General features: G+C 39.6%; 1 protein-coding gene across 4 annotated transcripts in view; it reads right to left on the bottom strand.

Annotated features, from left to right (window-relative positions):
• tdrd6a (tudor domain containing 6a) overlaps positions 1-27,744 on the bottom strand; it is a 35,853-nt gene that overhangs the window by 4,297 nt on the left and 3,812 nt on the right. For 3 of the 4 annotated variants that reach the window (XM_077219418.1, XM_077219417.1, XM_077219420.1), the window contains exons 2-10: positions 6,674-12,136; positions 6,424-6,548; positions 5,153-5,233; positions 5,038-5,068; positions 4,820-4,872; positions 4,677-4,731; positions 4,257-4,312; positions 4,107-4,161; positions 3,115-3,158 (exon numbers count right to left, since the gene is read on the bottom strand). In XM_077219418.1, the coding sequence (XP_077075533.1) occupies positions 3,115-3,158; positions 4,107-4,161; positions 4,257-4,312; positions 4,677-4,731; positions 4,820-4,872; positions 5,038-5,068; positions 5,153-5,233; positions 6,424-6,548; positions 6,674-12,092 (5,919 nt within the window). In that variant the 5' untranslated portion in view covers positions 12,093-12,136. The remainder of the gene's footprint in view (positions 1-3,114; positions 3,159-4,106; positions 4,162-4,256; positions 4,313-4,676; positions 4,732-4,819; positions 4,873-5,037; positions 5,069-5,152; positions 5,234-6,423; positions 6,549-6,673; positions 12,137-27,744) is intronic. The other variant, XM_077219419.1, reaches the window with a different exon arrangement.

A 27,744-nucleotide genomic window follows, 5' to 3' on the forward strand; every position in this document is an offset into this window, starting at 1 on the left:
ACACACACTATTGCAATCACTTGTACATCAATGGCAATTTTTATTTCGCAAACAATTCTTCTCTCATCTGCCACATGTCCAGCCAGGCTAAACAATCACTTTAATTGAGCGCGAGCAGCGCAGCAAAAATAGACTCTGCGCCGAAACCCCGCTTCACTGCTGCTCACGCGACGCTCCTGCTCGACGCTCACGCGCTGCTCCTGCTCTCGGTGTGAATGCACTCATTGATAAACATGCACGCCGGGGGAAAAAAAACCCTGCACTGCTCACGCTTGCAGTGTGAAACGGCCATAATTCACGAGGTTTCCTACATGTGCGTTCTGTGTGCACATGTGATGCTGATTTTGCGCGATGTTAATCATGCGGCGCTCGAGTGCATTTGACCGGCAAAAAAAAAAAAAAAATTCGCATATGTCAGACTGACCGGCCGGTCGCCGATCACGTGAAAATCGGCCGATTCCGACAACCAGCCGATCAATCGGTGCATCTCTAGTCGGTAGTCTTACCCATGATTGCGGTTTTGAGTAATGAAACAGGCTGGGAGTATTTAAAAGCCTCAGGAATCTTTTGCTTGTGTTTAGAGTTAATTCGTTGATTAGGATGATTAGGTTAATAGCTCGTTTAGAGACCCTTTTCATGATATGCGAATTGTTTGAGATAGGAATTTTGGGTTTTCAATGAGCTGTATGCCTAAATCATCAGTATTAAAACAATAAAAGACCTGAAATATTTCAGTTGGTGTGCAATGAATCTAAAATATATGAAAGTTAAATTTTCATCATTACATTATGGAAAATAATTCACTTTATCACAATATGCTAATTTTTTGAGAAGGACCTGTACACAGGAACGTAATGACTGTAGATGCTATACAACCTATACAAATAAACCAACAGAGTCTTCAAGTTTTCAAGAATTCTACGAAACCGTAGCATGGTGGCCTGTACACAGCCAGCTAGAATCTTTCCGTCTCAACCACAGCCAGTTGCTGCTCCTTTCTGCTGCTTCAGATAAGTTCTTTACTGTGCGACGCAACTCTTGGCCACTGAATCCGACGTCTCTGAGGAACCGGGTTGTAGAGTGTGCCACAACACCTCGACAACCCACTTCCACTGGATAAACCTGGACTCTCCATCCTTGCTGTTCTGCTTCAGTGGCCAGATGAGCATACCGCAGTTTCTTCCTCTCATATGCCTCATCTACCGCATCTTCCCATGGCACTGTTAACTCTATCAGTTGAACAATGCGTGCTGATCCAGACCACAAAACAATATCTGGTCGTAGGTTAGTGGTAGAAATCTCAGGTGGATAAATAAGCCGTTGATCAAGATCAGCCAGCATCTTCCAATCCCTAGCAGCTTCCAGTTGTCCTGGGCGAGAATTGGTGTTGGCACCTTTTCTTGGTGTTTGCTCGCCTGGGCGGAGGAATATTGTCTTCTGCGTGTAATGTTTTGCTAGAAAAGCGGCAACTTATAGGTCATACTACGCTTGCCTTCCAATGCTAAAGCCAAACATCGCAATACTTGGTCATGGCGCCAAGTAAACCGACCCTGGCTAAGAGCCACCTTACATCCTGTCAAAATGTGCCTTAATGTGGCAGGTGATGAACACAAAGGACAAGAGGGATCCTCTTACCCTCCTACCCAGAGGTTTAGGTTCTGCGGTGATGGGGGAACATTTGTTGACCTAATAAGGAAACTGATCCTACTCTCTTCCATTGACCAAAGGTCTTGCCAGCCCATTTTGCGTTGTTCCACATTCTCCCATCTCATCCACTCTCCCTGCTTGGCCTGGGAAATGGCCTTTATACATCTCATCCTCTCCTCCTGCTTTCGCACCTCGTTGACTACCAGCTTCCTCCTTTGAGCTGGGCCTGCCTTGTGCCATTTAGGAGGAGCTAAACTGAGCCCAAAACCCCCTCTTCCATGCTGTACCTGTCCCACGATATCCCCAACTTGAAGGTCAGCCTTTGCCTCTACTACAGATTTCTTTGCTGACCACTTTCTACCAGTTTTACCACAGGGGCTGCCTCCCTTACACATTTGTCTCATGACTCTGCTAAAGTCATTTCCAGTCTGAACTTGGCACACTTAAACTCCTCGGTTAAAGCAGAGACTGGCAGCTGCAATACTCCTTTACTATAAAGTCCCACTCTGCTGAGGCAGCGTGGAACTCCCAACCATTTCCTGATGTATGAACTTATTAACGCTTCCAGCTTATCCACTGTTGTCAAAGAAACCTCATACACAGTCAGTGGCCACAGCAACCTTGGCAGTAGACCAAACTGAAAGCACCAGAGTTTTAGTTTGCCTTGTAGAGCACAGCTGTTTATGCTCTTCAACCCTTCCACTGCTGTCGTCTAACTTCTCCCACTTGAACTGTGTCCTTTAGATCCCCATCGTACCATCTCCCAAGACTCTTCACTGGCTTCTCAGAAACTGTTGGTATTGCCTCACCATTAATGAAGAATGTTTTATCTACCACCTTTCCTTTAACTATCGAGATGCGCCTTGATTTAGAGGGCTTAAATTGCATTCGTGCCCATTCAATATAATCGGTTTACTTCCCCAATAACCGATTAGTGCAGGCTACTGTTGCTACTGTCATAAATAATGACTTAATTCCACAATTTCTTATCTTCTGTGTCAGACCTCCTATGCTATTTGCGAAGAAAATGCAGTACAGCGCTTCCGGGTTCTACGTCAGAACACCAGCTCCTACATCAGCATCACACTTATGACACACTGCGGTTACAATGTGAATTGCATAGGAGATCGGACACAGAAGAGAAGAAATTGTTCAATAAAGTAGTTAATTCTCATCGCTTCATAAAATTAAGGTTGAACCTCTAGTCACATGGACTATTTTAACGATTTCTTTACTACCTTTCTGGGCCTTGAAAGTTCCAATGCCATTGAACCACTAGTCACATGGACTATTTTAACGATTTCTTTACTACCTTTCTGGGCTTTGAAAGTTGCAATGCCGTTGATATATATGAAACCTCAGAAAGTTCAGAAACCTTGTTTTCCTAAGATGAAAAAGGTCTTACGGGTTTGAAACGACATGAGGGTAAGTAATTTATGACAGAATGTGTACTATGTGTGTACTTACACTCAGTACTTGAACAAGTGCATCTTCCCCCAATGTATCTTCAACTAAACAAACAAGAAATACAGTCTTTAAATGCATTCAGATCTAAGAATCTGAATGAATCAAAACATCACATCAAAACATTTCATAATGACTTCATATTTCTTTGTCTTACAATATAAAGATATTCATTTTTAATAAAAGTGCAGCTTTGAAGGGATGGTTCACCCAAAAATGAAAATTGTCATAATTTACTCACCCTCATGTCGTTCCAAACCCGTAAGATTTCGTTCATCTTTGGAACACAAATGAAGATCCTAATGATAAAATCTCAGAGCTTTCTGTCCCTCCATTGACAGCTACGCAACTACCACTTTGACATCAAAAAGTTCATAAAGAGATTGTAAAACTAATTCATATGAACTGAGCGATTGTCCAAATTTTCTGAAGAGACACAATCGCATCATATGATGAACAGTTTCAATTTAGGCTTTTATTCATATATTAAATCAACGCACATATTAGTTATAATAAACGGAACCAATGAGGTTAATTCTCGTGTTTCACAGCAAGTTTGAGCTTGGTTGAGCTTCTGTGGATAAAAGCCTAAATTCATTAGGTTCATCATATAAAGTGCATTTCTCTGCAGAAAAGTTGGGCTAAACTGCTCAATTCATATGGATTAGTTTTATGATAGCTTTATGAACTTTTTGAAGTGTCAAAGTAGTAGTTAATGTCAAAGGAGAGAACAGAAATCTCTCTTATTGGATTAAAAATATCTTAATTTGTGTTCCCAAGACGAACAAAAGTCTTACGGGTTTGGAACAACATGCGGGTGAGTAAATGACAATTATTCTTCATTTTTGGGTGAACAAATCCTTTAAGAATTATTCTATGCAAACAGACATTATACAATCTATAGAAAATTCATAGAATAAGTGTACTATGCACTTCGTTATAACTGAAGTACCAATACTTTTTAGTAAATCGGTATATCAAGCAAGCTCACTTACCCTCAGAATTTTCAACCAAAACAATGGAGCAGGAAACACACCCGTTGTCTTGAGGCTGCATGCATTTACATGAACATGTTGAGACTCTCCAAGCTATCTAATTACTGTCATTCAATTGCTTTTGATTGGTAAATCAGCATCACACTGTACCTGGTCTGCAAGTTCATCACCTGGATCCATTTGGTCAATGAGTGTTTCCTCTTCATCTTGACAAATAAAAATGAAATAAATTTTACTTATTTTGAACTAAATTTGCACTTATGATTTACACCAGGGGTGTCAAACTCAGTTCCTTGGAGGGCCCGTGTAGTGCAGAGTTTATCTCCAACCAGCTCCAAAAACACCTGCCTAGAAGTTTCTAGTAATCCTGAAGACCTTGATTAGCAGGATCAGGTGTTTTTAATTAGGGTTGAAGCTAAACTCTGCAGGGTTGTGGCCCTCCAGGAACTGAGTTTGACACCCCTGATTTACACCATAGTATAAAATAGTAATGCAAGTATATAGCGTTTTCTTCATTTCCTTAGTGGTATATGATGCAATAATTCTGTAAATAGGTATATAAACTCATACCATTTGGTTTTTCAGACTCCAAAGCGACTGTAGTTCCATATTCTGCATCTTTGTCCTGATGTATACAGAGATACAATTGGTTTCTACATGTGGTTCTATTCCCAACTGCTGTAAACATTCTACTTACCACGATTTAAACATACATTTACCTTTGAAGCACTGTTCTTCAATGAGGTACATGTTCCCTTGGTTAGATCTTCAATAGTTACAATTTAATTCAAATGAAGAGATAGAGAGAGGGAAAAAATGCTGTCACCTTTTACGACATTGATGGAGAACAATGAGAATGATAAGTATTGTGCCCTCTATTTTTTCCATTAAAAGATATAATACATATAATAGATATAGATATAATACATACCACTTTGAACTGCAGCTTCAATGCTTGAAGTCTGACAATTAAAAGACTGGATGAGTAAATAATGCTTTCTATTTTTTTACACACAAATGCAAAAGTAGATTCTAGGGTTTCACACCTGCAGTGGCTTCCCTGGCAGAATTTCAAAGATGTTGAGTGGATCTACTACCACCTCAGAATCATGCTGCACAAGCAAAACCTGAAAAATACAGGGAAAAAAATTAGGGATGGGCATGATTAATCGACGATCGATTATTGATCATTAAGAATTTCGTCGATCACGTTAATTTGTTATCGATTATCATTAAACTTATGCTGCTGCGTTGCGTAGTGTGAGTGGAAAGTGAACGTGCTCCCCGGGCTGGTCAAGTTAGCGCGGAGGTACCTGTGCATCCCGGCAACGTCAGTCCCCTCAGAGCGGGTGTTTTCAGCGGCTGGACTGAAGCCTTGTTTACACTCGACGCGTCCGCACGAGCGCGAAGGTGAGCGCGGCAAAAATGACGTCATTGCGGTATTCGGTGTTTCACAGGCGAGCGCGTCGAGTATAAACGCCTCGTCTGTTTGGGGAGGTGGGTGCGCAATCTGTGGAGACTCGCGCTGCAGAGCCAGGCGAAAGTGTAAACGAGGCTTGACGGTCAGGTTGCGGTCGCGTCTGACCTCAGATCATGTCATCAACATGCTTATCTTTCTCAACAAAAATCAGTAGACTGGTGTAGAAGTTGTATGTGAGTTACTAGTTATTTTTTATGAGGCTTTGTTAAGTAGCCTAGCCTAATTGATTGTTACAGTAGGTAGGCTAATCTCTCTCACCCTCTTTCTCGACTCCGTTCTTGGATAGTTTTGAGTTACATTTTGACAAAACCTGTCAGATCTAAGTATTATTATGTTTTTGGTTAAGTTATTGTTTAACATGATTTTTTTTATTATTTATTATTTTGGAACAAACGAGGGTCTCTGTTTAAGAACGCCAACTCGCAGCTGCAGGTTCCGTTGCTTTCGAGCACCGCAGCGCATATATCTTCAAGTTTAGCCTAACCGAACGTCCAGTTTTACTGCCACAAGTTGATCATCTTGTAATAAAGATCTAATCGAGGAAAAACGCGCTGTATTTTTGTATTTTCATTGCATTTTTAATTTATAAAAAGTATATAATATAAAAATAAATAATGAATTTGAATATAAAAATATTAATGATTAATCGATAGTCGATCGTTAATTCTCCCGACGATCGACTAAGAAAATTTAATCGAATGCCCATCCCTAAAAAAAATAGCTTGAAGATGAATTTGAAGTTGGACAAGACAAAAAGTACAAGTTTCTTTACCAGAAAAACAACAAGGGCAGCTCTTAAACAAACATTTGTGTATTTGAAGAGAAAGATACACTCACCAATGCAGCATCTTCAGAAACTTTTAAAATTCGTGCTGTGCACCAATTCCTCCTTACATGAGACCAGATCACACAATCTGACCCAACAGGCTTCTTCTCTGTCGATCGCCTCAAATAGCCCAAGTCTTTATAAAAAATATTATTATTATTATTATATAATATATAAAGAATTAAAGAAGGGAGACCTCTTGCATAAAGCGAACACTATCTTTAAAAGTTGTACCACAAAATGTGTCAAATGCAGACTTACCTGACTGAATTATCTCATATGATGGTGAATCTGGTTCCTCAACAATGCATAATTGAGAATCAGTGTTATTCATCAAGAAGCTTTCTATATTCTCTGAGGAAATACTAGATGTTGCTCCCTCAGATTGCTGTGGCAAAACTACAGGAAAAGGTGCTGGGTCAACATCTGTCTCTTTAGCAAAGGCATGCTGGTTTGCGGTGTCAGATGGAGTTGTGGAACCTGAAACTGATTCATCTTCTGTGATGCATGTGGTATCCAGGTTGCTTTGGGTTTCAGAGGGCACTATACTCCAAGTACCAGATGAGGCAACATTTTCAGCAGTCATCTCAAGTGGGCCATCTTGAGCTTCATTTCCAGCTTCAGTATTTCTCAGTAAATCAAGCTCCTCTTGTTCAGAAAGTTGCATTTCAAGAACTGAAGTGCACGTTTTGTCGTCAACAAGCTCAGTGTCTGCATCAAGGGTAACTTCAGAGTCAATGTTAACTTCAGCAGCCACAAAGTCATTGGCAGACACTAGTTCTGCTCCACTTAAGAGTTTATCTGATGGAGTTTCAGGACTTTGACTTTTCCAATAGCTTCTCATGGCATCATTGATGAAAACACCATTACAATCCAGCTTGACGAAGTGTGGCGTTTCAGAGTCCCCCATTTTCTCAACAGTGATATTAAAAAGCTTGTCATTAACTAGATCAAAAAAAGCATCTTCTGCCGCCTTATCCCAGAAACCCTTGGAAAGATCAAAACCTTCAAGCTGGCAGCTAAATGCCTGAGGAGGCACATCTGATAGCTCGGGTGGAAGTGCTTTGACGTCCCCCATTTTGACTTTTGATTCATTTCCATAGTCTACGAAGGTAATGGAGAGTGTGTCAAGGTCCCTAGATGTTACTTTAGCTCGATACCACAAATTATCTTCATTGAAGAGAGCAATGCAACGACTTCCAGCTGGCACAGAGTCCTCACTCAAAGTTGTATCTGATGCATTACCAGCATTGTGTAAAGCATCTGAAATTTCTTGAAGTTTGTCCGTTTCCGCATATTGGCACCAGAAGAGCTGAGGACCCTTGATAAATGAGGGGTATCCATTTATCACTTGACCAGCTGATATATCAGGGTCCTTGTAACGGGTACAGACCTTGATATCAGACATCTGATGCTTGACACCTGTAGTCAAAAACTCAGCTGCTGTGGCAACTTCATGCCTGCAGGTGGATCCCAGCACTACACCATTAACATTGAGTTTCACTTCCCACACGGTCCCTGACATTTTAACGAACGTGCACATGACCTTTTCAATGTTTTGATCAATTACTTCTTTGAAGTTGGGTGCAAATTCTTGGTCTATGCTGTCAACATTTAGTTTATGTACAGAGCAGTGGATGCTGTACCTAGGAAACGAAGCAAATGATTGATCAAGACGACACATTTTTGAGGCAGAAATCACAGCAGTGTTTCCAAAGTCGACAAATTCAACTTCAATTTTGTCATCAATGTTTTGGCGTACTGCTGCACGGTACCAAGAGTTATCATCAGGAAACATTGCACAGACCATGTTTCCCTCACGAATCTCACTAGAATCAACGTTTGCACACCTTGACTGGTCAGCATTCAACTTCTCTACCAGTGAATAAATGTCATCCTCATCTGCTGCAAACTGAACAAAGAAGCTACAAGGGCTATTGCAATGAGAGATGAAGACCTCGGTTTCTAGACCGGGTTTTATTAATTTCACTGGGAGCGCCGATTCTCTGAGGGGAGCCTGGGACTTTGGTTTAACACCATCAGTTTTGTCAGATGTACATGGGTGACGTACATCACCTCTATCATTGGACTTTCTTTGTGGTTCATTTTGCTTCTGAGAATTATGGATTGTCCCAAAATCTCTTGTTGGTTCCGGTTCTGGTCTACCATCTGTATGGAATCCCCACTTGCTTCGTGACTGTTTTGATTCAACGTTTCCTCGTTGCAATGCATGACTTTCCCGGGATTGTTGAACTTGGTCTGTGGGATCTCTCTTAATACCACTGGAACTTTCCTTTCCAAGGCTCCCTGCCTGAACTTGTGCACTTCGGTTCTTTGAACTATATCCTTTGAGTTGGCTTGGTTCAATTCTATGGATTTCATTGTGAAACTTCTGTCTGATCAGTGCATTCACTTGAGTTTTTCCCTCATAAAGTTCCACCATAAGCTTTCCTCCAGGTTCTTTTGCCACAATCAAAGCAGTGAAACAATGACTGTCCGCAAAATTCTGAAACCAATTTTCCACTGCACATGGCACATTTTCTGGCATATCTGACAGCCCACATTCAATTGCCTGCACTGGGACTGACATAATCTCTCCTGCTTCAATTGGAACTGGCAGCAAGTCTGATTTATCAACTTCCAATGTGTCGCCATAATCCACAAAATTGATCACCACTGATGGTTTTGAAGACTTTATTTGACCTCTGTACCAAAGTCCATCTGTGTATTTTGCAAAGCAAACCGTTCCAAAAGTCTGAGGACACTTGATTACCTCTAGCTGACGACATAGGGAATTAACCTGGACTGCCAGTTTCTCAATCTCATCTGAATTCCTAGCGAGATGGCAAAAGAACTGAGAGACACTTTTCACACAGGTGACACTCACGTCCTCTTCACATCCAGTCTTGACTCCGTGTGTGGAATAATAGTAGGTGTCCAGGCGAAAGGGTGGGAGAGGCGCTCTCTTAGAGGGTGCGCGATCAGCTAGGCGCCTCTGAACAAGGAGATTGCAAATGCTTTGAAATGGGGTTTCCAAGTCCACCACATTGAAAACAACTTTCTGGGAATCATACATTACAGCGAAAATGGTGCATTTCAAAGGCACGTTCATGGATGCTGCAGTATCAACAAACTCTCGAAACTGTAATGTGGCTTCAGGGCTCCAGTCTAAAGCTGAGTGGGAAACCGGGTGGATCAGATTATATAAACTACATCGAAAGGCTTGTCCTTTCATCTTCAAAAATGCTGGACTGATCTTTCGAAGATCTTCAATGGCAACTTTCTTCGTCTGCCCATAGTCAACGAACAAGACCTCAACATGAGGCGTTTGGTGCTTTAGAATGACCAAGGCTCTGTACCATATCCCAGTTTCAGGATGACGAGCAACACAAGCTGCTTCCAAAGGTGGCTGAAATTCACTGTGAGCATAGAAACGCTGAATATCTTGCATTAGCACTTCTAAGCATGCAGCATTTCGGGCTTTTTGACACCAGAAGTCATTTGGACTCTCAATGTAGGAAACGGTTACTTCCAGTGAACTTCCAATTGGAAACAAGTATTCCTTGAAAACCGATGCACTTTCCGCCATGGCAGAAGAACTGGAAGGCGTCTGAGGTCCAGTGCCTGTCAAGAATATGCCAGAGGTGTGTGTGGTTTTTAAACCACAAGATCTTACAACAGAATTATCCACAATGCTCTTTTCACTATCTGCAAAATTCGCATTGCACAACAACTTATTCACATCATTTTCTCCATCTAAACTCGGGTCCACTAATTGAACCATGTGAGTGTCTTGATGCTTGTCTTGTACGTGCAAATCAAGTTTTTTGTCTTCAACAAGTTTTGAAAAGAACAACGTAGCCCTCTCGTCCCAGTGTTTCAGTCTGGATTTAATGCCATGGAGGGAGCACTTTACCGCCACAGCTGGCAGCTGCTGGAATCTCAGAGGCAACTGTCGGAGGTTGAAACAATCAACAAGTTCTGTGTTGCCGTAGTCAAGGAAGTAAACTTCTGCTTTCTTGTCCATTACCTTATAGACAGCTGCTCTATAGAACACACCATCTTGGGCTTTAGCTGCACAGAGGAGACCAACAACAGGCTTTCTTATCAATCCTTCAGCGCTAGTTGGATTAATGTACAGATTTCCAAGGTCATTCATTAGCTGGTCGAATTCATCAGCGTAACTCTGAGTTTGAACCCAAAACCTTCCCGGGCTGTCAACGTGCTGCACAACAGCCAGATGTGAAGTGTTAGGAGTGAGACTTTCTGTGAAAAAGACTGGTTTGTTCACTTTAAGGTCAGAGTAGGTTTCGTCAATGTGTGAGATCTCTGTTGTCTCCAAAATCTTGCTCTTTTGAGATGATGGGCTCTTCTGAACAGCGAAATCTGCAAGAGTCATTTCAGAGTCCAGTGAACATTTCTGTTTCAGTTCAAACAATTTGTTGATGTTTGTGTTCTCCTCTCCATAAAGCGTGACATAGTGAACACCTTCAGAAACGCTTTGATACTGAAACTTGGCAATTACTGTGCGGTTGAGCAAGAGCGATTTCAGATAATCAATCTGTGAAGCTGTCCAACCAACACCTCTGTCTACTATTCCATGAAGGGAGCACACGTACGTTACGACAGGCATCCTGAAGAATTCAGAGGCAAGATGCCTGACATTCTCAACTTGTACAAACTGTTTCTTCCCATAATCCACCTGCAGAACCTCAACCACATTGTTTGCAGACATGACCTGCTGCAGCACTGAACGATACCACTTGCCGTCACTTCCTCTTGATGCACACGGGCTGCCCAAATTCTCAGGTCTTGCAAAATTTCTGCCAACTCTTCCCTCATAATGCTGAGTTATCTGTTCAGTTAACTTTTTCAGCTCCTGAGAGAAAACCTTAAGCTGACAGAATATTCGAAATGGATTCGTTACTTCTGTAACCATGACAGTCTCAACAGTATCAATTTGCAGCTCTGGGTACATGTAGGCCTGCTGCTTCTCCATTTGCTCAATACTCTCAACTGGTTTTCGCCTAATGGAAGAAATTCTCTGAGGTTCTCCAGTTCCATTGTTGGTCTGTAAAGATGTTGCAACAAACTCCTTGAACCGATCACTGTACAATTTCTTTGCAAAGCCCATTTCAAACATCTGTCTGGACAGACAAGGAATGTCAAGAAGGAATGTTCGATGAGGCACAAGAACATCTTGAACCAAAGCATTGACTCTTCGACCACAGAAGGTCTTCATGAACTCGAAGGCCATTGCTGACCATTTATTTTCAGGAGACAGTGGTAACACATTGCCAAGAACACAGAATTCAACTTCAGGGGGAAGATAGAAAAAGTCACTTTTTCCCCATGCTAGAGTGTTAATGGTGGCACAGAGTGTTCGGCCTTCATCAATTAAAAACACGCTGTACTCTTCAATGTCTCTGGAAATTATACGGGCTCTATACCATGTTTCATACACTTGTACAAGGCACAAGTCACCAGGGTTTCCATCTGATTCACAGAAACTCTCTCTGGGGTATTGTATCTCCTTTTTCAGCTGCTGATAAGCTAATTTCCGGTCTTGGTCAAAATTTCCCCAAAACTCTACAAGAACACATGATGGATTCAGATTAACTCTGGTAATCAGTACAGGTACATTTGAACCTGTTGATGGGAGCCCCGGTATAGAACACATTGTGATTTCCTTTGTGACTCACTCACTCTAGTATTTTGTTGTATCTAAAAGAGAGGAGAAAAGTGAAATGTATTAATACTAGTCTAAAATCAAGGCTCATACATACCAGGAAGAAAAAAAAACTCCATTACAGAAAAGATCCTAACTTTAGAATCCTTTATCTGTTTGGTAACTATGACCTGATGGCCATTTCAGGTAGGACATAATTTAGGACAAAGGCTATTACAGAATGACATTTCTTGAATGCATAATCTTATCTTAACTACAGATAGGAATTACAGGTATTACAGAAGCATCCTAACTCGACAAAGAAATCCTAACTTTAATTTGAAAAATTACATTACCTAAAATAATTTGAAAGCCAACTATAAAAATCACATAATAGCCCTGTCTGAGAACGGTGGCACATTTATTAATTAGCCTATACAAGATGAAGAACGGCAATGTTTGGTAGAAAGACTTTCACTTTGACAAAAAGCGTAAATTAGAGAGTCACACTAAATGATAGGCTTTGCCTTTCCTACCAAGCTTATCAAAACTTCTCTTTTTGTAGAATTTTATTAAAAGCACTTAATTTGTTTCTCCATTTTAATCTCTAGCATTTACTTCATATCAGCTGCTTGTGCGTTGTTGGTCGCTTGGTAACAGATCTGGGGCCCATTTCAATAAGGAGGTTCAAACAACTCACAAAACAGGGACACACTTAACAACTGTAAGGCTGATTATGAATGTACTGAATTGAGTCACAGACTAGGGCTGAACGATTATGGAAAATAATCTAATTGCGATTTTTTTAACCAATATTGCGATTGCGATTTAATATGCGATTACTTTAAGGCGAGACACGGCATGCAAAAACATCGATTTTTTTATGCAGTGGTCAGTTTTGAGATTTTGGGCTAGTTTACTTCTTCAATATGTGTTCTTTCAAACTGCTATAAAGAAAACATTGAAAATATACATTAAGATGTTTATTTTATTACATTTTGTTTACTTGCGCCAGTAAGTTTCTCCCGAATTCACCAAGAAGTTAGCATTCTAACGCGACATGCAGCGCTCCGTCTGTTTACTGAAGTCTGTCATGACCGGTATCGTTGGAAAGCTCTGGGTCTCATGCACAACGCTGTGTAACCCATATATGGGCATTTCCTTTCTATCAGTAACCAATCATGAATGTCCAAAGGGGGATTTAAAGCTAATGACGAAATCTCATTGGCTACTGCTGGTTTCTGCTAACGTGATTCGCTCAGACGCATCACGTGGTGTACTCTGACACTTCCGTGTTTAGCTTGCCGCGAGACTTTCGAAAATGCCGCTAACACCGCAAATCTCAAGGAAAAAAAAACGGCAATTGCGCTTTGCAAGATGTGGAAAGGGAAAGCAATCAGATGGGTTAGGTGAAAAAACACCAGGAAGCAGCACATCTGCCCGTAAGCTGACGTTGGGAAACCGGGGTGGGTTTAATGACAGTAGAGCCCGACCGATATATCGGAGGGCCGATATATCGGAGGGCCGATATTATCGGCCGATTTTAGGCATTTTCCTAACTATCGGTATCGGCATTTATAATGGCCGATAAATGAATATTTTAAAAAATGCGGGTACGGTGATTCATGTAAGGGTGGCGCTGCCAATAAAGCACCTTAAAGCTGTCACAAGAACTGGCAAAAATAATGATTATGAATACAACAAATATAGCAAGGAGACATTTTAATTGTTTATTAATAAACAAGTGTTTTCAGTCAGTGTCAGCCAAAGATGAAGTTGACGATGCTGACTCGCGATCTTCAGTGAGCGCGCGCCAGAGAGAAATGCACATTTCATACGATTACATGAGTCTGTCTGTCTTTCGTTTTGAATTGTTCTGTTTAAAAGTAGACATTTCAATATAGATATATTTCAATTCTCAGGTCTATACGCTGAGTTTCGGTTCATGAGACGAGCTCCAGTTCACCCGCAGGCGCCTCCGTGTCGAGATTATCTATCGTCTGCTAAATTTACTTCTTATAAATTAAATCCAGGCAAATGGCTGATGAAACATTGATTAAAATTAAGATACAATTAATACAAAACGAAATTCACTTTGAAACGAAAGGTTTTGCGCTTTCTGTTTGATGTCTATGTGAAAGTTTCAAAGCATTAGTGCCGCTTTCAGAGCGCTCACGTCCGTAGTGCTGAACTGTCGCGTCTGTAACATTGTTTTTTCCTCATAAATTCAAACACGAAAAATAAAATAAAATAAAATAAATATTTTATGTAGCCTGTGGAGACTGAGAGCCAACCCTTCTTCATCCGGTGGGTAGTAGCCTACTTGTGATTTGCGCAGTGTAATTCACAGAATTGATTTCTCTGCTACAAGCCTCTGTCACGTATTGTGTGAGCTTGTGACTATTGCAAGCGCGCAGCTGAGAAGTCCTGATTATATTGTCTGCTATATTTAGGCCTTCTTCTGATTTATTAAGGCAATTGGTTGAGGAAACATTGATTAAAATGCGTGGCGCGAGCGATCTCCGACAGTAAACTGATTCTGCTTTGTCTAGGGTAAACAGCTGTTGCGACGCGAGCAGTAACGGCCGCGTCCGGTGTAGACAGTGTTAAAGCTCATTCTGCCTGATAACGCTACGTTACAACATCAAGCAATATTCCAAAAATGTATATAATTATAACACTTTATATAGGGCCATTTTGCATTAAGAGTAGCCTAGTTTCACGTTTAGTACATTTTGCTTACTAATTATTTAAAATAGTATAAAAGTACTGTACATATGTAATTAAAAACGTTTTCATTATGATATTATTCATTTTACTTTAGTAAAAAGATCTGAGTTCTTCCTCCACTGGTAGAGATTAGAGGAATTAAGAGTAAAAATAGAAGATAATAAGGTTTTGTCAGTGACACTTTTTATATATTTATTGATACAAGTTATGACTAAATTAAAAGACAAAGTCGTCGTTAGTGAAGATTATGCAACAGTATTTAGAATATAATATAATATAATATAACATGCAATGCAAACTAGTTTGGTTACAGCTCAGCTGTATAATTCTCATTCTATCATTCCCCCTGCCTCCATTACATATCTGTCACACAAGTGTTTGATTACCACATTTGAGTGATCATTGCAAAACGTGTTTATAAAATATATTTATTCTGTTTATAGCTACTGTGTAAAGTACCCATCAAAAGTTTGTACACACCAATAGGAAAGTGTCCACACTTTTGACTGGTATACTGTACTATAATACACATAAATAATATTGTTACTGTATTATAATATAGACAAATAATATCGGCCGATATATCGGTATCGGGCTTTTTTTACTCCCTAATATCGGCATCGGCCCCCAAAAATCCATATCGGTCGGGCTCTAAATGACAGTACCGCTGACTGTTGGACACAGCAGTGGCTGATTATGCATGTCGCACGTCTGAACGAATTAATAAATGATATCTTGTGCCCTAATTGTGCTGCATCAAGTCTATTTATTAACATTGATCCAGTGAACCATGGATTTTGTAGCAGTTTGCTTCTAGAGTGCAGTAATTGCAAAGGGGAGAATGTGTATAGGCGAAGCATCTACACATCCACACGGCTGCAAAGCGAAACGAGAGGTGATGTCGCTTTTGACGTGAACGTCCGCATGGTGCTTTTAGCCCATGAATTAGGGATGGGATATGCAGCACTGAGGAAGGTCAGCAAGGTGTTGGGGATCCCTTCCCTTCACCTGAAAACATACCAGAGGCATGACAAGAGAGTCACAGGTAGGCTTTCGAAATAGGGATAGGACAGGGATGTTGATTTTGGAGGTCTAATGACCTGTTACATTTATCATAGTGTTGTTGTAACAGTGAACATATTTTATTGGATGGAACACACACACACACACACACACACACGCACGCACGCACACGCATACACATTAACAGTAGGCTGCATCACATACACGCACAATTATGAATCTGTTATAATAGTATAACATAGGATGGCCTTATTCTTTAGTCATTTACTGTTTGCTTGTCCAATTGGCTGCTATGACTGCATGGTCTACTCCCTGGTCCTTTCAAAAAAAAATTTGCCACTCAAATGTACTGTTTCAATAAACTCAACAAAAAAGGAACAGTTCTTGACAACATGCATTTTAATCTTAGTGGCGGAAATTGAGAGAGGACTGGAGTCACTGCACAAGACTAGGGAGCAGATCAGACAGGCCTATGCAGACGTTGATCCAGAGTTGGCAGAGTTGCTGAGGGAGGATGCTGATGCTGTAATTAACATTGGTGTCTCTTTTGATGGCACCTGGCAAAAAAGAGGCTTCACTTCCCATTATGGCATTGGTGTTTGTATCGACATTCTTACAGGACTTGTCATTGACTTTGAGGTCTTATCCTCTTACTGTCATGCTTGTGTCCTAAAGCAAAGTCCCAAGAATGAAGGGAAGATCACTGTGGAGGAATTTGACAGCTGGAGGGAGACGCACACTGACTGTGCAAAGAATTTCACAGGGTCTAGTAAGGCAATGGAGCAAGAGGCAGCAAAGAGGATGTGGGCTAGATCAGTCAGTCGCCACCAGCTGCGGTACACTGAGATGCTCTCAGATGGGGATAGCTCTGCTTTTAAGGAAGTACTGTCACTAAACCCATACCCTGGGCATGAGATTGTAAAGCTGGAATGTATAAACCATGCTCACAAGCGAATGGGCACAGCGCTCAGAAAATTTCGTGGCGAACGCAAATTGGGAGGCAAGGGTTTGAGGAAACTGACTGCAAAGAAATGCAAAACACTGCAAAATTATTACAGGGGGGCAATTTTGAATAACCAGGGGTCACTGGAAACAATGAAAGCAGAGATATGGGCAGGCCTTCTCCACTGCATGTCAACAAATGAAACACCATTACATACTAGGTGCAATCCATCTTGGTGTTGGTATCGGAGGACAGAAGACAAAAATGAGACCCCCGAAAGCCACACACGACATGCTGCAAACTACCTATCCCACGAGGTGGGCCAGAAACTTCTCCCCATTTATCACCGCATGTCAAGTGATAGCTTGCTGCAAAGAATGCAGCATGGTGGCACACAAAATGCAAATGAGTGCCTCAATTCTGTGATATGGGCCCGCTGCCCAAAAACAGTTTTTGTAGGCAAGAACAGGGTCGAGGCAGCGGCAAGCATGGCCATCTCCACTTTTAATGAGGGTGCCTCAGCTATGCTTAATGTGATGGCAAACTTATGGCTGGAGAGCACACTTATTACAGTGAACACAATCAAGCAGGCAGACCTGCTCAGGGTGTGCAAAGCAAACGCCATTCAGTCCGCAAGTGTAAAACGCAAACGAAAACTTGTGAGCACAGACAAGAAAGTGAAAAGGCACCAGCAAGAGATTGTCAGAGGGACCTACATATGGTGCTGGAATGGATCATTAGACTTTAGAAAGCTGTGACAGCTACTGTTGGTATTGTTCTGTGTCCATAACTGTCCAGCGTGGGTTTTGTCGGCAACTTTGTGCATGATACACCAATGTTAATTAATTGAATTACTGCCGTTGTAGGCCTTATATGCATGCCATGTTATTAAATAATCAGTTTTCATGAGCTTGAAATATTATATATTATTATTACTAAGGGCCTGAGCATTTATTCGGTTTTTGAAAAATGTTTTCCAATAGAAATGTATTAAATTCCCCTATTTAAATCTTTAAATGCCGTTTTCTCAAAATGAGTTTTTTGTCATTCTCCAGTAGAAACTTCTCAGCCTGTGTAGCACCTATGTACACCAAACTTTCCAGTTATACACTTAGCAGTATTCTGAAGATATTTTCAGAGGGATTTGTTAATAAATCATTCCTGGCCTGATTTATGTGACATTTTAATAAAAAAAATAAGGCGAAAATCGATTTTTTAAGGCTATGAACAGTATATTTTGATGTCCTATGTAATGAAAGCATATATCCTGAAATCCCTCTGAAATTTTGTTTTCATCTTGTGTGTAAACAAAATGAAAAAAGAATTTTGCACCTGGCTTTATCATATGTTCAGATCTATCTACCGAAAATATATGCAAAATCGCGCATATTTAATGAGATAATGCCTAATTTACATAATCAAACATAAAAAATTTCAAAACTTGTAATACATTTTTTTTATATACTTATGCAAGTAATCAACTGAGGAGGTTTCATGGTGATATCTATTATTTAAAAATTTTACCCTATTCACCTGTAGTGTCTCGCCTTAAGTTTTTTACCTTCTGTATTAGTCGACAAAGACAAGCAATAAATCATTGTACAGTAGGGAGGGGAATCTTTAGGCAGCTCATGATATATATATATATATATTAAACCAATTACATGTTAAGAATTTTAAATGGACTATAAACTAATATAGCTTCAACATATAAAAGCTAGTAAATAAAGAGGAAAAAAAAACATTACAAGCCATAAACAAAGAGTGCTTTCAGTATTTAAAAGTAGGCTGTCTGAACGTTTTCCATTCAAGAGCTGGAGTGATTTTCCCCCTATACGATAAATTGTATTCACACCAATGCACATATCTCTTTTGAAATTGTAAATGTAGTTTGTCCTATTGGTTTAAGATATACCTGACCGTGTTTACATTAATTTCGCGTCAAAAGCATTTTGAGATGCAAGTACATTTACCCAATGAGTCGCTCACAACCGCATGCACGAGCACTTTTCACAAAGCGTGTAAGTATTTTAAAATGAAAGCAGCTTTCTCAGTGATTTTCATAATTTTAATATATAAGCCAACTGCATTCCAAAAGACATAATGCCTTTGTGGAGCATTTGTAAGGAAAATTCCGGCGGCCAAGACCGCGCACTGCAAGAGTAACATCAAAGCGGCAAAACCTGTGCAATGAAGCCCGCGACTGTCCTTGTAATTCGCTTAAACCCCGAACTTTATGAAAGCTTATTTTTCGGAAGGTTCAAGCGGTGTCGTGTGTGTTTGTGTGTGTGTGTGAGAGAGAGCGAGAGAGAGAGAGAAATTAGAAGCAAGCAGAATACGGTTGTTTCTAAAGCACGCGCAGCGTCATCACGCATGTGTGTTTAAAAACTAAGCTCGATTCTGAAATTCTCTGAATCAATCCAGAATTGTTGGAGAGAGAATAAATAACACAATATCACATACATAAAAAATAAACTGTTCTTTCCTGTATGCCAGACCTATGCGTAGCGTGCCAAGTTGATGCTTGATTTGCAGACTGCTTTTCTCTCGCGTGTCACATGACCAGTGTAATCGCAGCTTTTGCGGTTACAAAATCGCATTTCATCATATCGCGATATTATCGCAAATGCAATTAATCGTTCAGCCCTAGACTGAATGCAACTGTCTGTGATAGGGCTGAACGATTAATTGCATTTGCGATAAATTGCAGCCCTTTTTTTGTTCCTCTATTTACTAGCTTTTATATGTTGAAGCTATATTAGTTTATAGTCCATTTAAAATTCTTAACATGTAATTGGTTTTAGGGATGGGCATTCGATTAAATTTTCTTAGTCGATCGTCGGGAGAATTAACGATCGACTATCGATTAATCATTAATATTTTTATATTCAAATTCATTATTTATTTTTATAAATTAAAAATGCATTGAAAATACAAAAATACAGCGCGTTTTTCCTCGATTAGGTCTTTATTACAAGATGATCAACTTGTGGCAGTAAAACTGGACGTTCGGTTAGGCTAAACTTGAAGATATATGCGTTGCGGTGCTCGGAAGCAACGGAACCTGCAGCTGCGAGTTGGCGTTCTTAAACAGAGACCCTCGTTTGTTCCAAAATAATAAATAATAAAAAAAATCATGTTAAACAATAACTTAACCAAAAACATAATAATACTTAGATCTGACAGGTTTTGTCAAAATGTAACTCGAAACTATCCAAGAACGGAGTCGAGAAAGAGGGTGAGAGAGATTAGCCTACATACTGTAACCATCAATTCGGCTAGGCTACTTAACAAAGCCTCATAAAAAATAACTAGTAACTCACATACAACTTCTATACCAGTCTACTGATTTTTGTTGAGAAAGATAAGCATGTTGATGACATGATCTGAGGTCAGACGCGACCGCAACCTGACAGTCAAGCCTCGTTTACACTTTCGCCTGGCTCTGCAGCGCGAGTCTCCACAGACTGCGCGCGCACCTCCCCAAACAGACGAGGCGTTTATACTCGACGCGCTCGCCTGTGAAACACCGAATACCGCAATGACGTCATTTTTGCCGCGCTCACCTTCGCGCTCGTGCGGACGCGTCGAGTGTTAACAAGGCTTCAGTCCAGCCGCTGAAAACACCCGCTCTGAGGGGACTGACGTTGCCGGGATGCACAGGTACCTCCGCGCTAACTTGACCAGCCCGGGGAACACGTTCACTTTCCACTCACACTACGCAACGCAGCAGCATACGTTTAATGATAATCGATAACAAATTAACGTGATCGACGAAATTCTTAATGATCAATAATCGATCGTCGATTAATCATGCCCATCCCTAATTGGTTTAATTAATATATATATATATATATATATATATATATATATATATATATATATAATGTATGTATATTTACACATGTAATTAAATACATATTTTAAGTATTATTAAGATTAATTAATAAGAAAAAATTAGATCGGATCATGAGCTGCCTAAAGATTCCCCTCCCTACTGTACAATGATTTATTGCTTGTCTTTGTCGACTAATACAGAAGGTAAAGAACTTAAAGTAATCGCATATTAAATCGCAATCGCAATATTGGTTAAAAAAATCGCAATTAGATTATATTCCATAATCTTTCAGCCCTAATTCAGTCGGTGTGTTTAAAAAATTTAGGAGCACAGTCAAAAATGTATAAGCACCTTCGGATCAATGACAGAAATTAGGGGTGTGCGATATCACGATTTTTGATCGTAGACGATTAAGATGTCTCCACGATCCACTTTTGAAGAAATATCGTAGTATCGTGTTACAGTGCATTCTATCAGTTGCAGTTCTGGCACATCTGTCTCAACTCGATGTACATTCACATCACATGATAATGCAGAGATATGGTACACTGCAATTCACAAAAGCTCATAATTTGCATACTGTGCTTTAAGGGGATATTTCACCCAAACATGAAAATTCTGTCAGTATTTACTCACTCTAATATTGTTCCAACCCCGTAAAACCTTCGTTCAATTTCGGAACACGAACTAAGATATTTTTGATGAAATCTGAGAGCTGGATCACTCCTCCATACTCCTCCATAGGCTTCTTCAGGGATTGAAACTTGCCAGCACCGAAAAGTTATTAAAGACATCGTCATAATAGTCCAAGTGACTACAGCGGCTCAATCTTAAGTTTATCAAACGACGAGAATACTTTTTTGTGCGCAAAAAAACCCAAAAATAACGACTTTATTTCAACTATTCATTTCCTTCTCTGTGGGCCTCGACTCAGTTCACTAGTATAATAGCGTAAGCTTCTGTTGTTGTACGTCACACGCATCACACACATGACCAGCGTCGGCCAATAGTGAGCCTACGTGTGACGTAGCTCTACGCAATCACACTACGTTAACTGACTAGAGGCCCACAGAGAAGGAAATGAATAGTTGAAATAAAGTCGTTATTTTTGTTTGTTTTTGGGCACAAAAAGTTCTCTCGTCGCTTGATAAACTTAAGATGGAGCCACTGTAGTCACTTGGACTATTTTAACGATGTCTTTTATAACTTTTCGGGGCTGGCAAGTTTCAATCCCTGAAGAAGCCTAGGCATAAAAAAAAAATTTGTTTGGTTCCGGTTTCCGACCGACCCTGTCAATTTATATGCGACTAAAATTTATTTTATGAGCTTGGGGAAGAAATAATACAAATTAAATAAATACACAAATAAACTTTGAGGCGAACTATAATTTATGTTTTTGTACAGCACCGTATTTGTATAGCCTGTTGTCCTCCAGCAATGCTAACAAACGAGGCAGCCACGGGCGTTCACACATCGTTGTTGTCAATTTAGATGCACTGCTGCGCTTGTGACAGGGCGCATTAACTGAACGAGCAGAGAGAGAGCCCCGGTCGCGCGCTCTCTCTGCGGAGCCAGGCGAAAGTATAGGCTTCACCGTCTCAAAACTAAGCACTGTCTTGCTCTCTCTCCCTCATATTAATGAAAATAAATTCAAGGTCGGAAGACTAAGGTTTCATGTGGAGCATTCGGAGATTTCTTTTTTCCTGAATTACCGCTGGGTGGGAATTGTGCTAAAAAACGTTGCCTTATCTTCTCTGAAAAGCATTCCGTTCCACACATTCAGCTGACATATAAACCACACTTTAAATAAACGAAAAAACTATCCAGTGGTGAAATGTTTTCTGTGATGACACAAATCTTGTGGGATGTCCTAACCGCCGGGATAATTACACAACACGCACACGTCCGATAATGACACGTCTAATTCGCGAACTAATAACTCATTTTAACCAATTCGTTTTAATGAATGGTTAAAACTGATCTTTCCAACACTGAACTCACGAGACTTCTGAATCGGTGTATAACTAATCGGTAACACTTTACAATAAGGCATCCCCGTTTGCCCCCGCGCAAACATTTAAAATCAGCCTGTGTGTGTGTTACATGCTGGGACACACAAGGTGGTAGAGTACATGTACAGGCAGGCTATGTTTGAAAAAATAGAGCAGCTTATCAATCGCTACTGTAAATAAAAAATAATAATAATTTCCTTCCCATCCCTTGCTGCCACTGAAAAAAAAAAAAAAAGAAGAAGTCCCTACCGACCCATGACCTCAACTGACAACCAACCGAAACCAAACTTTTTTTTTTTTACACCCTATGGAGGAGTGATCCAGTTCTCAGATTTAAAAAATATCTTAATTCGTGTTCCGAAGATGAACGAAGGTCTTACGGGGTTGGAACATCATGAGGGTGAGTAAATACTGACAGAATTTTCATTTTTGGGTGAACTATCCCTTTAAAGCCTTGCCGGTTAAACAATTCGCATTGCTGATGCGCTGTTCTAACGTGCGCTTTGAGCGCATACATCCGAAGCGCAGGAACAAAAAGCCTGTCAAACAGCGACTGGTTACTGGACTAAGTTATCTTTAGAGTCTCATTGCGCTAATACTGTCAGATACACAGAAGGTTTACATAAACAGAACTGGTTATGTCTAAAATGAAAGCAAACATTTGAAAGGAAATCTGTTGCGTGTCATGCGTGTATACTAGATTAGGGATGCAGCGATACCTTTTTTTCTGAACCAATATCAAACATTCTGAGTATCGACCGATACGATATCAGCGCAGTTTTTTTTTTAAATCAAGTAGAATTTCTATAACTCTGTGTTTAACACACAAAAGAGTGATTAACAGTTCAACACAATCTACTTAATACAGACAACATTATAAAGAAAAGTAAAATGTGATAAAATGTGAGAATAAAAAAAATATGATCATAATCTGACAAAAATTCTATTATAAACTAGATTAGTGGATTATTAAGCAGTAATATTTAGTCTAGATAAATCATGAGTGCACAATAATTGTATAAAATCTGATAGGACAGAACAAGAAAGGCTATTAATAATCTTTCATTGCGCAAAAGTATTATGATTAGGACAGCAACAACTAATTGATAAAATCGATAATAATCGATTATGAAAATCGTTGTCAACGAATGTCATTATCGATTAGTTGGTCTGCTCACGTCACGGGGAGCGTTTACTGATGACCTCACTTTCATGACAACACAGTCACACGCAAAATGGCAGAGAGTACAGATCAATGGGCAGCAGAAAAAAAATGTGCGCACCAAGCCGGGGCTGTTTACACCTGGCCACTTCATGCGTTTTCTCAGATCGGATAGCTATCCGATTTAGCAAAACAATTCCATTTAACCCTGGTCACATAAATGTGTTGTGTTTCGCAAAACGGATATAAATCCGATCTTCAATTCCCATGCTATATGCAGATTTAATGGCGTTCACGTCACCGAAAGCAACAGATATGAGCTGCATTTTATTGATCATCAGATAAAATCAAAATCAAAGACCGCAATAAGAGAGAGCGGCAACATTTCGTTTCTTTATTTTTAATGATGATGATGATTGTGCGTTAAGCGTCTGCGACTTACTTTCACTTTGATTTGCGATAGTTTGCTCGTTGGCTTGATGAATAGATGCTCAGCTTCTCATCTGCAGTAATGCGTGTTGCAGTAGCGCTGTCATATCTGGCTATAACATTACATAGGCTATAGCCTATAACACGCTCCCACATGTTTATTTTTTAGCATTTTTGGGAGGAGTAAAATTTATGATCGGATTTAAACCCGAATGAAACATCGAATAGGTTTCGGAGGGCATTTAGCTCCACCTGGTCTTTTCACGATCGGATAGCTATCCGATCTGAGAAAACGCATGAAGTGGCCAGGTGTAAACAGCCCCAAGGCTAGGGCTGTAGCGATACACTAATCTCACGATACGATACGATACACGATATTCAGCTCACGAAACGATATATATCACGATATTCAGCCAACGATACGATTCGATATAAATCGATACACTTGCATCATTTTCTGAAAGATTTAAAGGGGACAGAGTGATTTTGGTGACATCTTGTGAGTGTTCTATTTACTTGGATTGAATTATTTGAACTGAAAACTAAAAACTTGATTTACACAATATATGTCTCTGACTGGACAAGTTTAAGTTATTCATTCAAGAGCTGTGAGTGCCTTTTGTTGTTTGATTCAGGGTAATTCCAGCGTTATGGATGTGACATTTGAACTCATAATGACAGATGAAATGTCTCAGAAAAAAAAAAACTTCTTACAATATTTAAATTGCAAATATAGCAAGGAGACATTTTAATTGTTTATTAATAACAAGTGTTTTCAGTCATTGTGGGCTGCAAAGATGAAGTTGATGATGCGGACTCGCGATCTTTGAACGCGCCAGAGAGAAATGTACATTTCAGAAGGATTACATAAGCAGAGAGCAGTTTGTCTTTCATTTTGATTTGTTCTGTTTAAAAGTAGACATTTCAATAGATATATTTCTCAGGTCTATACGCTGAGTTTCGGTTCATTTATGAGACCAGTTGCAGTTCACTCGCCGGCGCCTCCGTTTCGAGATTATCTATTGTCTGTTATATTTACTTATTTATTAAATCCAGGCATTTGGTTGATGAAACATTGATTAAAATGAAGATATAATTAATACAAAACGACATTGACTTTAATGAAAGGCTTTGTGCTTTCTGTTCGAGGTCTCTGTGAAAGTTTTAAAGCACTTTAGTGCCGCTTTCGGAGCTTGTCACGTCCGTTTTTTCCTCATAAATGCGAACACGAAAAATAAAATAAAATGAATATTATATGTTCTGTTGAGAGCCAACCCTTCTTCATCCAGTGATGAAGACTATTCACTATTACTAGTCTAATATGTAGACTATTACTTTTGATTTGCGCAGTGTAAATCACTGAATTGATTTCTCTGCTGCCAGCCTCTGTCACGTATTGTGTGAGCTTGTGACTATTGCTAGCGGGCAGCTGAGAAGTCCTGATTATATTGTCGGCTATATTTACTTCTTATTTATTAAATCCAGGCAGATGATTTATTAAACATTGATTAAAATGCGTGGCGCGAGCGACAAATCTCCAACAGTAAACGGATGGCCCATTCTCCTCTGTAACGGGTGCTTTTCCGCGTCTCGGGTAAACCGCTGTTGCGACGTGAGCAATAACGGCCGCGTCCTGTGTAGACACAGTGTTAAAGCTCATTCTGCCTATAACGCTACGTTACAATATCAAGCAATATTCCAATACTTTATATAATTATAACACTTTATATAGGGCCATTTTGCATTAAGAGTAACCTAGTTTCACGTTTAGTAGGTACATTTTGCTTACTACTTATTTAAAATAGTATAAAAGTCGGTACATTATGTAATGAAAAACATTTTCATTATGATATTATAAATTTTACTTCAGAAAAAAAGATCCGAGTTCTTCCTCCACTGGTAGAGATTAGAGCAATTAAGACTAAAAATAGAAGATAATGTCAGTGACACTTTTGATATATTTATTGATACAAGTTGTTTTATATAACGTGACTAAATTGAAAGACAAAGTCTTTATTGAAGATTATGCAACAGTATTTAGAATATAATATAAAATAGCATGCAATACAAACTAGTTTGGTTACAGCTCAAATGTATAATTCTCATTCTATCATTCCCCCTGCTTCCATTACACATCTTTGTCACACAAGTGTTTGATCACCACATTTGAGTGATCATTGGAAAACGTTTATATATTTATTCTGTTTAAATACTGTGTATTCTATATACAGTACCCATCAAACGTTTGTACACATCAAAAGGAAAGTGTGTCCAAACTTTTGACTGGTACTGTACTATAATACACATAAATAATATTGCTACTGTACACATAAATAATATCGGCCGATATATCGGTATGAGGCTTTTTTTTATCGGTATCGGCCCCCAAAAATCCATATCGGTCGGGCTCTATACTTAACATATAACTTTGTTATATCTACTTAATAAATATATTTGCTTCTTCTTGGACTACTAAATGTGTTCCTGCAACGGGAGTATTCTCTGACTAGAGCGCAGAACAGCGGAGTATGTATGGACAGAAGTGCATGCATGAGCTTGTATTTTGGGTTAAGCTGCGTAACTTTGAAATTGTGGAACATAGAATAATAGAAACAAAATGTATTATCCTTTTTACCCTTATCAATCTAAATTAATCTAAAGCTAAATATAGGAGACTTTGAGATTTTACTGGGACGAGACACGTTTATTTTTCGTTTTTCTTTATTTAAATTTCGTTTTTCTTTATTTAAATTTCGCTTTTCTATATTTAAATTTTGTTTTTCTAAATTTAAATTTCGTTTTTCTTTATTTAAATCTACCCTACTTTGTCAGTAATTTGTTAGTGAGAAAAATATTAGACTACCTTATTAAAAATATTGCTTAAGTTAAAAGACCTGTGTGTGTGTGTGTGTTATATCACTAGTGCAATGTCCGTTCTCGGAGCATATAAGCCCTGCATGCGTGAGGCGCGCCGCTTCTTTATTTAAATCTACCCTACTTTGTCAGTAATTTGTTAGTGAGAAAAATATTAGACTACCTTATTAAAAATATTGCTTAAGTTAACAGACCTGTGTGTGTTTTATATCACTAGTGCAGTGTCCATTCTCTGAGCATATAAGCTCTGCTCGCGTGAGGCGCGCGCGCATCTGGCTCGCGCTGTTCTGTAGTTTATTAAAAGTTTATTAATTCTGAACGTGTCGCGTCTCATCGCCTGTCTATCTATATTGCACCAAATACGACACTGCACTCCCTTGTGAAGTCGTTTGGATGAACGGTTCTCGAAATAATCAAAATGCAACGGACACACAGACATAGGCTATAGAGATTCCGAAGCTTCGAATATTCGATTTCCATTACTACCGAAGCTTCGAAGCTCAAAAAAATTGTATTCGGACCAGCCCTAGTACAAGTTGTACTAAACATGACACAAGCTTATATTAAGCGCTTCAAAATAACTGGTAAGATATAGTTAAAGGGTTTAAAGCAGTTTGCCCTGTAGAAGCTCTGACAAATACTGTTACTGACTG

This window comes from Siphateles boraxobius, unplaced genomic scaffold (genome assembly GCF_051911475.1).
Source record: "Siphateles boraxobius isolate OS27281-9 unplaced genomic scaffold, OSU_SipBor_1 8, whole genome shotgun sequence".
NCBI classification, from domain to species: Eukaryota; Metazoa; Chordata; class Actinopteri; order Cypriniformes; family Leuciscidae; genus Siphateles; species Siphateles boraxobius.